The sequence below is a fragment of the Micromys minutus genome, assembly GCF_963924665.1.
Source record: "Micromys minutus genome assembly, chromosome: 24".
Lineage (NCBI taxonomy): Eukaryota > Metazoa > Chordata > Mammalia > Rodentia > Muridae > Micromys > Micromys minutus.
Genome location: NC_137959.1, coordinates 22,854,263 through 22,871,552, shown reverse-complemented (window position 1 = coordinate 22,871,552; position 17,290 = coordinate 22,854,263). Strand labels below are relative to the sequence as shown.

At 34.9% G+C, this 17,290-nt stretch overlaps 1 protein-coding gene across 4 annotated transcripts in view; it reads left to right on the top strand.

Annotated features, from left to right (window-relative positions):
* The window catches only part of CDH8 (cadherin 8), a gene marked incomplete at both ends in the record, with an annotated part of 367,179 nt that overhangs the window by 241,412 nt on the left and 108,477 nt on the right, over positions 1-17,290 (top strand). For all 4 annotated transcript variants that reach the window (XM_080937196.1, XM_080937198.1, XM_080937197.1 and 1 more), the window contains one exon: positions 6,273-6,409. In XM_080937196.1, coding sequence (XP_080793322.1) covers positions 6,273-6,409 — 137 coding nt within the window. The remainder of the gene's footprint in view (positions 1-6,272; positions 6,410-17,290) is intronic.

Genomic DNA, 17,290 nt, shown 5'->3' with positions numbered 1-17,290 from the left:
ATAGGAAATCATTATTCTAGATCAGTGAGTCTTGTGCTTTATGCAATGGTTTAGGACATATGCTGTTATGTAGCCCAGGACTTGCCTGGTAGTCTAAGAAGAAACACAAAAACCAGTTATGCTGTCTGTAATCAGTGCTGAGTTTGAGAGATAATGAGGTGGATTAAAATTTATCCAGAGGTATATAAAAATGATGAAAGTTAGATGACTTTATTTCTGGAATCCAGAATCCTAAATTTTAATTATCTTATTTAGCAATTCATCTTTACTTAGATCTCAAATTTTAATACTTATGAATTACTGATATATTCAAATTGGTGGCTTCCAAAGTGAGAAAAGGATTTACCTCTTGCCTGTGATTTGTCTATTCTAGAGACAATAAAAGGTATCATATACTTTGTAGCTTAAGTCAACAGTAATTATGATTATGAGTTCCTGAAGTCTGAGACCAGCAGAGCAGCTTATGACAAAGCCGATTCTTTTTTTTTAATTGAACAAATTTATTTTAAAAAACAAAGATAAATGTACAGATTTTAAGCATTTTGTATAAAAGTATGTGAATACATTTTTGTCAGTACTTGATTATTTTAAAGGTTTTATAGTATTCTTTAAAATCTTACTAGTTACAATGAGCATAAAGTACATGTAAAACAATATGTAACCTGGAAATAATCAAAGATTTGGTGTGTAAAAATTAAGTTTTTTTCATTTTCCTCTTTTTTGTGGCCTTTGTTTTTTCTTGAACTTCATATAGGCTGTGAGTTGTTTCTGGGGTGTTCAGAGCTTTCTGGGGTTAGTATCCAATTATTAGTGCATATTATGTCTGTTCTTTTGTGACTGGGTTATCTCACTCAGGATGATTTTTTTCTAGATGCATCCATTTTCTTAAGAATTTCATAAAGTCACTGTTCCTGTTGGTTAAGTAGTACCCCAATGTGTAAATATATCACAGTTTTTGTATCCATTTATCTACTGAAGGACATCTGGGTTCTATCCAGCTTCTGGCTATTATAAGTAGGACTTCTATGAACATTGTGGTGCATGTGTTTTGTTGTATGTTGGTGCTTCTTTGGGGTATATGCCCAGAAGTGAAATAATTGGGTCTTCAGATAGTATTATGACCAATTTGCTGAAGAATTGCCAGACTAATTTCCAGAGCAGTTGTACCAGTTTACAAAGAAGTGTTTCTCTTTGTCTCCATCCTTACCAGCATCTGCTGTTATCTGAATTTTTGATCTTAGCCATGCTGGTTGGTGTGAGGTGGAATCTCAGGGTTGTTTTGACTTGCCTTTCCCTGATGGATAATGATGTCAATTGCCTGCTGAGATGTTTCTCAGCCATTCGATATTCCTCAACTGAGAATTTTTTGTTTAGCTCTGTACCCCATTTTTAATAGGGTTGTTTGATTCTTTGTTGTCTAGATTCTTGAGTTCTTTGTATACCTTGGATATTAGGGCTCTATCAGATGTGGGGTTGATAAATATCTTTTTCCAATCTGTTGGCTACCATTTTGTTATACTGACAGTGTCCTGTCCTTAGTCTTACAGAAACTTTGCAATCTCATTAAGTCCCATTTGTCAATATTTGACCTTAGAACATGAGCCATTGGTGTTCTGTTCAGGAAATTTTTTCCTGTGCCTATGTGTTCTAAGGTTTTCCCTAATTTCTCATCTAATAGTTTCAGTGTACCTGGTTTAATGTGGAAATCTTTGATCCACTTGCACTTGAGCTTTGCACAAGGAGATAAGTAAGGTTCTATTTTCATTCTTCTGCATGATGAGTGCCAGTTTGACCAACAACATTTGTTGAAGAGGCTGTCCTCTTTCCATTGAATGTTTACAGCTTATTTGTCAAAAATCAATTGACCATATATGTGAGGGCTCATTTCTAGATTTTCTATTCTATTCCATTGATCCATGTGCCTATCTCTGTACCAGTACCATGCAGTTTTTAGCATAATTTCCTTATAATATAACTTGAGGTCAGGGATAGTGATTCCCACAGATGTTTTCTTGTTGTTGAGGATGGATTTCACTATTCTAGGTCTTTTGTTATTCCAGATGAAATTGCACATTGCTCTTTTCAACTCTGTGAAGAATTGGGTTGGAATTTTGATGGGGATTGCATTGAATCTGTAGATTGCTTTTTGTAAGATGGCCATTTTTAAGATGTTGATCCTTCCAATCCATGAGCATGGGAGATCTTTCCATTTTCTGAGATCTTTCTTGATTTTGTTCTTTAGAGGTTTGAAGTTCTTGTCATACAGGTCCTTCACTTGCTTAGTTAGAGTCACACCAAGGTATTTCATATTGTCGATTCTTTTGCTTGATTCTAGAATGCTGTCTCACTCTCTGTTCATATGTTCAAAGTGCTTTCTTACATCCATATATTTTTTTATATATATAAAAGAAGTGAAAGAGTCTTCTCAAGCATTTAAACCCTCCAATTTATTGTTAATTTGAATACCTAAATCAAGTTCTGTGGGGTACACAAACATCTGAACTTAATACCTTATCCATTCTCTTTTTTAGTTTTAATATTCACTACGCCTGTACAATACAAGTATGACATTGACCTGTAAGTAAAATGACGCCCTTTATTTCAACGCTTACTTCATAATGTTTCACATAGTGTGGTATAATATACTATCACATCTAATTCTTTCATTAATATTAATAACTAACCAGTGTAGCCATTTAATTTTGAGCATATTCTCTTTGTTCTATGAATTAATGTTAGAAGAAATGACAAATACACACATATTCTAATTCTTCTATTTACTAATTAGGTTATATAAACACCCCAATTTCCTTGAGAAAGTTTACTTTATTTAATAATAGTTTGTTTTTCAAATCTTAGTTTCAAATTTTAGGATCAAAAGTATTTTAAGTCCATCAAAATAAATATAAACTATTTCTTAAATGGATGGAAAACAAAGCTCTTCCGGTGAGTACAGTTCTGAACTCAGGTGATTGAAATTCCAGGTAGGAAGAGCCTCTGTGATTGTCTCAGTTTGCCCAGATCCTTAATCACTCTCCACAACTTCCACACTTCCTCTGTATACCATGATGTTAACTGTAGGAAGTTGAATCTGTCCTAAACATGTGCAGCCCTTTTTCTTTTTCCTAAACAACAATGACCATTTTATACATGTTTATAAAAAGAATTTCAAATATTTTAACGTTTTCTCTTTTTAACTTTGAGTTTCTGGAACCGGATCATTCAAGGTAACAAAAGAAAAGCCATCTATCAATGAACTAGTAAATATCCATTGTTTGAGTTCTGCTTGCTGGGCATATTTTTGCCCTCATTTTCTCATAGGTTAGACATACTGACAAAAATTTATAATAAACTCAAACTGGCAATGATATATGGAGAACACTATTTCCATGTTGTGTTTTGTTTTGCATGTACTTTATGCTTATTGTAACTATTAGGTTTTCAATGCATACTGTCAAGCCCTTGAAAAAAATCAAGTACTGACTAAAAAAATATATTCACATGGTTTTATGTAAAAATTATTTCAATGTCTGAAAAAACAGTACTGACAAAAATGTATAATTTTAAGCAAAAAATGTTTAAAATCTGTACATTTATCTTTGTTTTGTAAAGTAAAGTCGTTTAAAAAAAAGATTTTAATGCATACTATCAAACCTTTAAAAAATCAAGTACTGACAAAAATGTATTCATATACTTTTTGCAAAAATGCTTAAAATTTGTACATTTATCATTGTTTTTTAAAATAAAGTTGTTCAATTTAATAAAAAAAAAAAAAGAAACACCTAGTCTTCTTTGCACTGTCCAATTAGACAATAACATTCAACTGTTTCACTTTTTTACCAAGTTTCTGCCATTGTAGTCATGAAATCTCATTATGTTTTTACTTCTGGTCTTAATATGTGGTAGCCTTTATTATTTACTAACAAGTTCAAATGACTCTCTACTGTTTTAATGAAAGTGAACTTTAAAAATTGTGATAAAATTTTAATTTTGATTTATGGGAGTTAAAAACCACCAATATATTTTCAACTTTTATGGCTTTTATGTATTGTTATATTGTCATTCTCCACTTCCCTTTAGCTAATTTAAAATTATATTTATTGATCCAATTTAACAATTATTAATAAATGTACCTATCCTTAGGACTTAAATGAATCCTAAGATTTTGGTTAATTTATTTTCATTTTTCTAATCTCTTCAATTATATATATATATATATATATATATATATATATATATATATATATACATATATATTGAATCATATATATATATATATATGAATCATATATAATAAATTTTGCTTCCCAAGTTTGCAAACTGTGAGTAAATGTATAGTGTATAAAAAAGAATGATTGGAGGAGCTGGTTATGAAGAGCACAAAATAAGTTTTCAATCTCCACAACTGCTTGTATATCCAAGCAAATATAGCTATACATACATGTGCATTTGTTCACATGCAAACACACACACACACACACACACAGAGAGAGAGAGAGAGAGAGAGAGAGAGAGAGAGAGAGAGAGAGAGAGAGAGAGAGAGAATAGAGAGAGAAAGAAAACTCAGAACAGATATACTGTAAGCAAATTTCTTGTCTTCATCACTGAACTTTGACAAAGGGAATAAACATGGAGCTTTTTTCCAAATACCTAACCTCCACTCTAACTAGTTTAAGCTAGAAATTCGAGGCTCTTCATGACATAGTCACTGAACAGTCATAAAGCATGCTTTGGCAAAAAGACTCATTGTGCTTCATTAATTTTATTAATTCTTACCAAGTGTGGCTTCTGAAATAACTCATTTCATTCATATGTGAAATATCAGCATCACAAAAATAAAATTACAAGAACCATAAAATGTTGGACACTTTTATTTAAAAAATATGTTGCAGGAAATGATGATATAGCCTGCAGACATTTCTGGGCTCTTGTCAAGAGCCAGCATGCATAGAGTCTATGGGACAAAGCATTTATCTCTCCAGGTATGCTATAGATAACATCGGAATATCCATAGTTTATTCAACAGTTGTTTTATAGGATAGTTCCCTTTGGTCTCATCTCCAATTACTAAGGATTCAAAAAATTTATAATAAAAAATTCCTCATGTTCACCATTTTATTGTGACATTTCAACCCCATGCTGTGAAGTTCTTCAATCCTTTGTAAATACTTCAATTGTCTTGTTGAGTTGCAGTGGACTCTGTAAATCTCTATAAAATGACTAGTAGTCACTGGCTTACCTTCCTTTGTTATGAAACATTACTAAATTTCACTAGTTGTTTTGTTGGGAATTTATCTTTAAATAAATGTCGATAACATTACATAGCTTATGGTTCTATTCTAAGCACTGGCATGATAATAACTTTGCCTAATAAATAAATAGATATCCCATTTTTAATGAAAAAATTTAAATATGGAAGAATAACAATTTAGTTAATGACACATACCGCTCTACTATAATTCAATAAATTGTTAGGGCAGATGATAAGAAGATAATGAATGCTCTTGACTCCATTTAACAAAAAATTGTTTGGCACACTACAATAGTAATCCCTACCCCTCAGCACTAAGTTTTCTCTTTAATGTCTATTTGGAGGAGTATTTTCAACTGAAGAACTATTTTCATGTACATTTGAAACTATTTTAGCAGTATGTTGCATGCTACATATATCAAAAGAGGTATCTTATCTATTAAAAACATTACTATAATATCAAGAACTACAGGATTTTTACCAATGTGGCAGAATTGAAAATCTAAATGATTACTTTTAACGATAACATAACAAACAATTATGAAAAATAATGCTTCAGAAACATCTAGTTAGACTACATTTAACAAAAAAAAAATATCTGTATATCCTCAAATAGCTATAAATAACATGTTGCCAGCACACACTGCATTGGTCTGAGTTTTTTTTTTTTTTTAATATTGTATCTGTGGCAATGGCTAATTATCATAAGTTGTCTAATAAATGTGATGGATTGTCCAATTAACTCTTCATCAGCATCAGTGTTTGAGGATGATACCCATTGAAACGGATGGTGGTTTATGACCTCCATGTTGCATATCTGGCTAATTGCTCCTTGGACAATAATTATTAAGTTTCCTGTGTCTCATCCAGTCATTTTGTTTTACAAATTACGATGCCACAGTGTTTCCCAATTCATTTGGCTTCACAACTACGAGTCACACGGGATTACTAAAGACCTGCTGTAGAAGGTAAGCATCATAGGAACCTTGGAGGAAATTAAAGATCTCTCTGGGTTTTGTAGGTTTTCCATCGACCGCCACACTGACCTGGAAAGACAGTTCAACATCAATGCAGATGATGGGAAGATAACACTGGCGACTCCACTGGACAGAGAACTTAGTGTCTGGCACAATATCACCATCATTGCTACTGAGATCAGTAAGTGTCTGAGCTTGTTTCTTCCTTGTGTGTATGTATCTGTTTTGTACCTCTCGAACCCATGGTAAATGGTCTGTTCTGCTTAGTTTACCATTGAGAATAATTTCATTTTCCACAAGAAGCCTTTGAAGGAGTCATCTCAATGCAAAGTAATGTATACTGTAGTAAATTAAGAAATGTAATTAATATATATTTGAAGGAAACATTTACGTATCTGAATAGTTTTGTATTTTTAATTATAGAACCATTAAGATGCCTTTAATGAAATTCAACAGGATGTTTTCTGAAAATTATGTGTAAAATCTGCTCTTTTATAGGGAATCAGTTTGTAGTATTACTAAAATAACACCTCTGCCTTTGATAATGTAGGGTGTTTTATACTTAATGAAGCTACTACAATAGCTGTATGTTAAAAATTCAGATGACACAATCTTTGCAAGCTTGCACTTTTCTTCACTAACTGTTTTATTTAAAAAAAAAAAAAAAACTAGAAGCAGGAGAGATTCAAGTTCTCAGCAACCATGTTCAAAGCCAAGTATAGCAGTGTATATCTGCAACTTCAATTCAGTGAGGAGAGATAGACAGATCATGAGAGTTTCCTTGACAGTTGGTCTAGCTGACACAGCTAGATCAAGGCTCAGTGAGAGATATCATGTCAAAATGTGAGATGGGAAAATGACCAAAGATGACATCAAAGCATCCATCTCTAGCCTTCAGATGTGCCTATGTTGGCAAGTGCTCAAGTGCGCACTCACACCCATGCACAGGCACATATATACACACAGGGAAAATCATAATAAATTCTTTTCATTCTATTTCCAAGTAGAACACACATAGTATGCATATTTGTTCTTATAAAAATGATGAAGCTTTCAACATTGCACAAATTCAAACAAGATGATGCTGAATTCTAGAAAGTCTTCTGAAGAAGATAATGTGAAAACAAAGATAATATTAATACCTTGATTTTGAATCCATAGCAAAATAAATTTACAAGGCAGGCATTGGAGTCATGGGCTCTTACCACATGAAAGGCACACCACAGAAAAGGTACAGAGGAAAGTTAGCACTGTATACTCTAGATATGACTCTATATGTTCTCTGGTGTGAACTGTGAAAACAAGCCAGCATTCTGGAGAAACAAGAACAAATACATAGGAACCCAGGTTAAAGAGGGATGGGGGTCTGAGCTGTGAAGAGGATGTCCTGATTGGAGACTTCTGAAAACAGAGCTGTCATGGGGGCACATCTATCATCTTAGCCCTGGGCAGACAGAGGGATGGAGATCTGAATTACATCTACATGGGCTACATGATGAAACTCCCTTCCAAATCACAAATGCACATGAGAGAACCTAAAGACAGAAGAACAACTTCTGTGTGGGGGAAAACATATTTAAGCGGAAAGAATGTCTGAGTAGTGATGGGCACAGGCTTTGGAAATTTCCCACTCTGCCTGCAGATATTATGTTCTCCCCTGAGTCCTTAGTCTGGCTGTAGTTTCTTCCTTTGCAACGTTAAGGGAACAAGAAAACAAAGCACGTCCTTTGCTGGGCTGGGTTTATTAGAAGTTTTAAGCCCATTCAGAAGTGCACAGACATGAAATCTTATAATTCACAGTACTGTAACACCATTATCACCTTCAGTCTCTAAGAGAGAAGAAAAACTATACCTCGTGACATTAGTTTAAGTGTAGGCAAAGTTTGAAAGAAAAATGTTTTTGTACAAAGGATATAAGCAGTAGTTACTTTTAAAAGTACATTTTTTTCATGAATAGAGTGCAATCTGTTCAAGTTAACCTTAACCTGTGCTCCATTTTTAATGAGAATGATTCTTCTACTTTAATATTCATCAAGGATGTCCCAATTATAAGCAATCATGTACTTCATTCCGAGGAACAAAAGTAAATGAATTCACCAAACAGGTGTTTAAGAAACATTTCAGGGCAATCTAGAAACAAAAGGTTCATTTTCCTGGATTCTCAAAATGAGAAAGACAAAGGAAAACAGATGTTCTAGGGCAGTGAGCTATTAACTTCAGGAAGACAAGAGTAACAAACCCCCATCAGGGAAGATGCATGCAGGTTTCTTACCTCAGTAATCATTGGATCTGTTCCTCACAGCATCCCTGTATTCAGTGTGGATGCTGCAGGGAGTAAAAACACCCAAAGCTCTACAAAGATTTACTCCCTTAGACCTTGAAGCCCTGACCTGGGTATGAATATACTGGGTTGGGCTGAGCAATCCTTAAAGAGAGGTAGAGAGGTGAAAAAAAGCCCTGAGTGGCTGCAACACAATCTGTCCCATTTTAGGGAGGAAAAAAAGGCCAACAGGGACATTCTCTTGATGAACATAAGACATTAAGAGAAGCTGTTATGTAATAAAAATGAAAGAGAGCCTTTCCTGTAATCATGAGATAGCTGGTCAGAATTATCATCATTTTTATTATAAATATAAGAAAATCAAACTATAAAAGGAGATTGACAAAATAGTGGGGTTTTTTTTTTTTTTGCGATATATTTTTTCAGTAAGGACTTGGATTTGTTTCTGACAAAATCTGTCCTGTTGGTTTCATATAGTGGAAAAGCACAGGGTACTTCTTCCTTCAGATGAACTCAGCTTTAATGTGAGCATTAGAGGTTTTAAAGTTGATAAACTCAAGCATGTATACATCTGTAAACTAAGATTCTGTCTGTCTGTCTCTGTCTGTCTGCTTGTCTCTGCCTCTGTTGCCGTTTGTGTTTTTGTTTCTCTGTTTGTCTATGTGTGTGTGTGTGTGTGTGTGTGTATGTCTGTCTCTGTCTCTCTGTCTCTGTCTCTGTCTGTGTGTCTGTCTGTTTCTCTCTCTCTCTCTCTCATGTGTGTGTGTGTGTGTGTGTGTGTGTGTGTGTGTGTGTGTGTGTGTGTTTCACGTGTGTGCATATTCAGTTTTGCTACAGATATGCTGTCTGGACAGTGCCAGTGAGCTTCCCTGATCTTTTGGGTCTCTCTCTCTCAGTGCTGAAGTTAGTCAAAGGCATTTTGAATTTAGGACTCTCTGGTTATATGGCAAACATTTCATTCCATAATTAATCCCCCATGCCCTGTATTTAATTTAATTTAACTTAGTGAGTACAATTACTATATTTGGTTCTTTTTATCCAAGACATAAAACTTTAAATGTGAAACAAATCTATTGTCCCCTTTTTAGATTTTATTATTATTATCATTATCATTATTACTTTTATTTAATATTTTTATACTCCAGATTTTATCCCCCTCCTGGTTCACCTTTGAAATACTCCACATACCATATCTCTTCCCCTGTGTCGAGGATGTCTGCTCCACCCCACACACCACCAGACCTCCCAAAATCCCTGGGGCCTCAAGTCTCTTGAGTGTTAGGTGCATCTTCTCTGACTGAACCCAGACCCAGCAGTCCTCTGCTGTGTATGTGTTTGGAGCCTCACATCAGCTGATGTGTGCTGCCTGGTTGGTGGTCCTTTGTCTGAGTCACTCCTATCTAAAGGATTTTTGTTTTTGTTTTTGCTTTCCATTCATTGTCTTAATAATAACAAAAGTGAGAATATAAGGTAGATTTTTAAATTTTGCATTTGAAGTAGGAATAAGAGGGATAAATGTACAGTTATAACCAGAAGATAAACCAGAGATATTAGGGTCACCAGAACTTGGACAGAGTATAATAACTATAAATATAGATATAGAGTTGTTTGGACTCAATTTGACTATAGAGCATTTATCTTTAAAGCCATAGGCCCCATCTTAGGAAGAATATTATAAAGGTACTTATCGAATTTGTCTAACATTAATAATAAAGCTATCTAGGACAACAGAACCCAGTAGGAGACAGTTTTAATAATGATAGAGAAATATTCTCTTTTCCAGAGGAAAAATGTAAATTCCTGTTGGGATGCTCTATCATCAGACAAAAAGAATTAAACAAATGAAATTCAGCAAAGAATTAGGTTTTAGGAAAGTCCATCTGTTATCTGTTTTGTGAATGGAGATGTCAGCCTTTATCCTCTTGTGTCAGATTCATTTAATGAGGCTGAGATAGCTCTCTGTGTGCACTAACAAAGAGTTTCAGTGATTACAGATCAAGCCTGCCTTCCTGATCAATTGGCACATCTCATGAGATCCATGTGCCTGCAGTTAGATACTCATGTGTTATCAGGAGATTAGGCTGGGAACTAAATCTCTGCTAGCAGCCAGCTCATCTCCAGACACTACACCACATGGCTGGTAATTGCCAGGACAGTGAGTACCCACTTGTGTTAGAACACATTGGCAAATTCAATAATTAGATGGAATTATGTAAACTTTACCATGCATCTAATCCTTAAACTACCGTTTGAAAGTAGATACTCCTATTATAAGAGCTCAGACAGTGGCACTAAGAGATGGATTGAGTGGGTGTATTTTGTACACTGCAAAAGGTCGGGTGTGAAAGCAAGTACAAAATCATCAGTGGGACCTGCTTTCCTCTTCCTCTGCTTTCCTGTCCAGTTTGAATTCCTGTCATCAATTCCTATTTCCTAAAGTGAATGAAGGAAACAGTTTTTTCTCTGAAGTAAAGAAAGCATGAGAATATTAATTGGAGGGGGGTCTGTATATATTCATTTAAGAAAGTATATTGGGGCAAGGATATTCCTGAGCATGCCCAGTTCAGATCAGCTCAAGGAGGAGAAGACAATTAATATGTTTAGGGCATTCTGAGGTCAGGGTCACCTCACCTATACTGAAACGGTTAAAATGGCTGGCTGTCAGGAGGACTTCTGGGTATGTGTAACTTGTACCATAAAGACAGTGAAAACAAATGCCTCTGGGCATATTCAACTTCTTCCTAACAAGTTAGTATAACCAATAATGAAAGGACACTTGAAGGTATTTAATGTTTACATTTGCACTTGTATATAAAATTAGTATTAAATTTCATAAACAATCAGCCTCTCCACTCCTCCCAAGTGCAGGCATTTTTATGTAAAAGTGCCTGAAATGCATAGCAGTTAAGACTGTGAGAAAGTACAATTGCATATTGTCAGAATAGGCTGTCTTATACTAACATTTATCAAATGGACAACACAGAGTTTTGAGATATTTTTAAACTGGAATTTTAACTCCAAATTAGAGATTGGAGTAGAGATCAAAAATCACACCATGGTACACTTGAAGGGGACTATGGTTTGTAATGAATACCCTCAACCCTATTAACTTCACGTAACTGTTTATAACAAATTAATGAGTAACTGGTGTGGTAGCTCCCAGCTAAGAGCACTCCTTGCTCTTGCAAAAGACCCATGATTGGCTTCCAGCAATAATTTAACAACCCAGGATTTCTAGAATTCTGATCCCAGCGCATCCAAAGTTCTCCCCTGATCTCCTTCATCACCAGGAATTCATGGGAGAAGAATTCCTTTTCAATAACTGTAGGTAAGAAAAATAATAAAAATTAAATATAAATGAGAAGTTGAAATTTAATGGAAGATAGATTTTTTAAACTTATTACCATTTCAACAAATTTCCCAATTAAATGAAAAATACTCATGAATAAAAATAAAAATAAGTAGTTGTTAAAAACAACAATTAAATAAAAAGAAAGAAAGAAAGAAAAGAACAGTTTGTCCCTTGCAATCCCTACCTGTCACTATATTAGATCCAGAGAGGAGAGATCCCAGCAGCCATTTTTTCCAATGTGTCATCCTTTGCCAAATTTCCTAAATATGGTGACTGTCTGCATTTATAAGTACTAAATACGAGGACAGAGCAAGCTGGTGTTTTATGTTTGAACTTTTTTGTTTTTTCTTTGCCCACTTTGTGGGTTTTCATTATGCACTATGATAAGAGTTGAGGCAGAGCTTGGAGATGAAAATTAAGAGTTATAGACACAGCCATAGGAGAGATAGGGATATTTGAGGACGTTTAAGAAGTTGAGCTGCCTAGAATAGTCTGAGCAGGATCATTTTAGACACACTGAACCACAGTTTTAAAGACTGTGCTCTTTTCAAGACTCAACAGTTTGGCTTGGGAAGTAGCAAAGCTCTAGAACTCTGTTCCTGAGTACTGGCAATTGTCATTTACAGAAAACACAGTCCTGGTGGTTACCTGAAAGGAGTCAAGGCAAGAAGCATATAATTGCCCATTAAATTAATTTCTTTGAGTTAGTAATAATGCATTGCTCAGGCCCATTACAGTGAACTGCACACAACACTGCAAATGAAGCTTTTCACTAATGATAGTTAAATCTCCAAGGGAAAATGCCTAGTTTTATAGCACTTAAGGAATGATTCTTCTTGGCTTAAAGCCCAGTTGCTTGAGTAATTGCTTCATCCAAAAGTTGCTTTTTCCAACCTGGGTTGCAAAAAAAAAGTATATTATTATTATTATTATTATTATTATTATTATTATTATTATTATTATTATTGACCACTAATAAAAAACTTATAGAGTTGTAAGAACTTAAAATCATGCACATTTCTAAGTCTTATAGCTCTCGGCATATATTTCTTCTATTTTACTCCTAATTTTCTCATCTGGGCTTGGGAATTGCATCTGAGATGAGAGCAATGGGCTGTGAGTGAAAAGTATATCTATACACTTTGCAATGTGATAAATTCTTCTTGTTTATAGTTAATCCAGTTCCTAGAGTTTGCTTTATTTCTGATTTTAAGATTACTTACTTAATTTATATTATCTACTCTTCATTTCTTCTCCTTCCTCATAACAAAACAAAACAAAAACAACAGCAAAATCTTAGGAGTGAATCAAAGCCAACTTGTTACTGATAGGTGTAGATCTTTGTGTGACATGTTTCTTCAGTGACCTCCCTCATCTTGTGCCCTTGGTCTGAGATTTGTCACTAGGAAAATGTGTATGCTTCAGTGGGTGTCTTTGCCTATCAGGGAGTTGGGTTAGAACTTCATTAGGATCTGGAACATTTTATCTTTAGTGTAGAATGAGAGTGAAAGACAGGAGCTGTATGTAAATTTCCTGTTTATTATAAATGTCCCTCTCATTCTTGGCACTAGTAAAGTCTAAGTATGTACTCTTGTAATTCTGAAGTTGTTAAAGTGTATCTTTAAGATGATAAATAGTTAAATTATCCACTCTTTTGCATAATTTGTTATTGCTCTGTTTTGAAAGTCAGTGCTTTTCTCCTTGAGACCCAGCAGATACTTAAGACATACTAGCTAAAGGAGTAAACAAAGGACATAAGAAATTAATACCATTAGAAAATACCCTGATGACTTCTGACTCTAGACAGACACTAATAACAAATTGGTAGAAATTAAATTTTAAATATATGCTACTCAGTGATTAGTTGTAAATGTCAAGCTGAAAAACACACAGTACTATTGGTATCTAGATTCTTAAGTCATTTCTTCTAAGTGACTGGCACAATCTGCAGGGCAAGTGTGAGGGTGCAGTCCTTGTATGAAAATTGTGGAGAACTGATTGTATATGCAATGGCTTCTCATAGGAGATGAACCAATCATGGGAATCATAGGCAACAAGAAAGGTGTTAGTGAAGAGGACCCAATGGCCTCCTGTCACCTTCTTGAAAAGGCCAGGCATGCTCATCTAGTAAAATTTATTTTTCTTTCTTTCAATAGCCCTGAGGCAAGCCTCGAACAATGCCATCCCATACTTCATTACCCAACAAGCCCGCTTATCATTTAATCTGATCTGTATTGAGCGAGAGGCAACAGGCTACAAAACAGCAAAGCCCAAATAAAGAAAGTGCAACACTTTTTCTGATTACAGAAATCCTTAATCCAAAGTTCTGGGAGTGAGGTTAAATATATGTTCCCTGTTCCCTCTGAATGTCCCACAGCCACCTGCATCTCAAAGCAAGTCAAGTAGCCAGTTAGAAAGATGCTAGACATTGAAACTATGATTACTTGTGGTATGGTATTCTATTCAATCTGTGGCCACATTTATTTGTATTATATTTAGGAACTTAGAATCTTTCTTAGGACCAAAACTACCCTCAACTGTAACCCACGTACAAAGCCTATTGTTTGCTATAAGGAAGTACCACACATTCTTAGTTAGACACTGCCAAGTGTGTGTACCCAGACACACACATCAGCTAAGAAATGAGAAACAACTGGTTTTTTGAGTTGCAAAGATTTTCAAAGAGAAGCAGCATCAAGATTGTGACAATCACCAAGGACTGATGTAGTGCAAAAGCCATTCCCAGTAAGAATTGCCAAAATCCAGTTAGCCTTGCCAACACATGGCATTTCTTCTCATAGGCATTGTGATACTCAAAATTTTCATAAATAACAAAATAGCAAGAGCAGACAAGTTCATGGCATTCCAATATCCTATGCCCATTGATTGTGTGCTTATGTTAAACTGTACTTTGAAACAAGAGGGCAAGATTAAGCCCAGAAAATCCTCTGAAAGTGAGAAAATCAGGAAGTAGATATAGCTATAAAATACATTTGAAAGCAATTCTTGCCAGCTTTGGTTGTGAAGCAGAAACAAGCATACTAATACAATAACAAAGCAAAACAGGACTCAGGCTCTGAGAATACATCTTGGAGCAGGATAGTTCCCAAAAAGGTCAGAACACAGAGAAAGTGGTGGGGAACTACTATGAGTGAGCTTTTAGAATCACTTAACACTGATTTCAAGTAAGTTCCCTTTTTGGACTAATGCTGCTGATCTCACTCTGAAGAGCAACACCACAGGCCTGGTAATCTTTATTCAAAATAAAAGTCAAGCTGGATTAGACGTGGAATTTGAATAAACCAAAATCTACTTTAGTTTAAAAGTAATGCTTCAAGGGCAGTAGATACTTGTGGAGACTGTAGGTCTTACTGAGGGGGCCCCAGAGAAGTAAGAGTGTCATGCTGGCTCTGTGCTATGCACTGCTCTAATCTTATCTGTGCCTGCTAATGAGATTAACTCTCACGTAGCTATGAGTCAACACTGCCCTTTCTTCCTTCTGATAAAGCAAAGATAAAATACAAGCTTACCAGATTGATTGATGACTGTGGATTTGATCCTAAATCTATCTGAGTCTTAATACCAATTTATGAAGTGTATTATATATCTGTTCCAGAAGATTAATGATGAACACTTGGCTTGTAGGGATAAAATTTCAAGTGGGATTCTGGAAAAACATGTTTTTGTTTCTGTTTGGTCTGCTCACTCCAATCTTAAATTTCCCAATCTTCATAAGCAAAGGTCAGCAATTTTGATTTTGCAAAGATTTTCTTATCATTTTCAAATTTCAGGATTCACACAGTTTTCAAGAAATTCTTCATTAGAGATTGTGAAGCACAGAGGGTGATGTTAGACTTTCTTCCCATTAAAGGAACTGGATGGGTTTTGATGACATGTGTGTGACCCAGATGAGCATGAGAAATACACTATTTACATTTGTTTAAATCTCCTGTACTGGAATGTGAAATTTTATAAAGCTGGGCTTTCTGAATTCTAAAATGATTAAAGTCTGAATTGGCGACTACTATTGATGTCTATGTGTTTCAGCAACAGAGGTGGGTGAACCAGGAATGACACTGCAGCTCTATGTGTTTCTGCAACACAGGAGGGTGAACCAGGAATGACACTGCAGTTGATACCACAGCCCCCTCTGGTAATTGAACTGTGAATGCAAAATAATAGACAAGAGAGGTAAACAGAGAACGAAACTGAATAAAAATTGTGGAAGAGTATAGATTTGTGTTAAGTTACTACATGATTAGACAGGAGAGAGAGAGGAGAAGGAGAAGTAGAGGCAGGAGGCAGAAGGAGATGGGGAGAAGGAATCAGATTTAGATTTGAGAAGGATGAACTAAATCCAGGTGGACTTAATTGGCTTTAGGGAGATATTAATATTTTAAGTAATTCTATAGGTCTTTTATGTCATATAGAAGGGCAGTTTGTATCTTTGTCTATTGGATATAATCTTATTGTATAGAGGGTTTGTGGATTGAGATTTTAATATATAAACTTGCATGAAAATCTGTCGGGCTTTGGGGTCATGTTTGTGCCAAGCAGTGGAAGAAAGAAACAGGCCTTAGTGGTTGTATCCACCCAGGACAGAAACAACAGGGATGGTTGAGTGAACCACACTTGAGGTCTTAGAGGTGACCTGGAGTGTCAGGTGGACAGTGCGGCTTCAGGACCATGTGACAGAGTCCATGGGTTAGGCTCCACACTAGAGTGAAGACCTCGGAGTGAGACTGTCGGCCACTAAAAGGATAAGCCATCATTTGAATATTTACTTCAACAGAAGAGAATGGCTTGGACACCACAATCAAAGCAAATGAACTATAAGTGAGCTGCTACTAAGAGTTCCTTTGCTGTATATAAGCAGATTCCATTGCCTGACTAGTTTGTTAGTCAGTGAAAATAAAACTGTCACATTTGATGGAAGGCTAAAATTCACTTAAAATATACAAGAAATTTAAATATATATTATATATATATCAAAACACATATTTAATATATAATATATATCAAATTATATCTGTATTAAATATTTATGTATTATATATGTAATTATATATATAAATATAATATGTATATATATATATATATATATATATATATATATATATATATATTCAGGTAATATATTGTATGAACTAGTTTTGATCCATACACATTGTTTTCAAACAGTAGAATGCTGAGTCTTCTCTGAGTGTGCTTTTATGGTGAACTTCATTCACACTATGTTTAAGGGATAAAACATGTTTTATAAAAAAAAAAAACTTTTTCTTGGCTTTATTTAACTGTTTTGTTTAGCAGACACACAAACAACTAATGTGCTGTGAAAAAAAATGTGTTCTTAGAAAATTTTTCCTCTATTGATGCTGTTTAAATAAGATTTGTCATTTGGTTGTGCGTTAGGCACAGCATCTACCTCT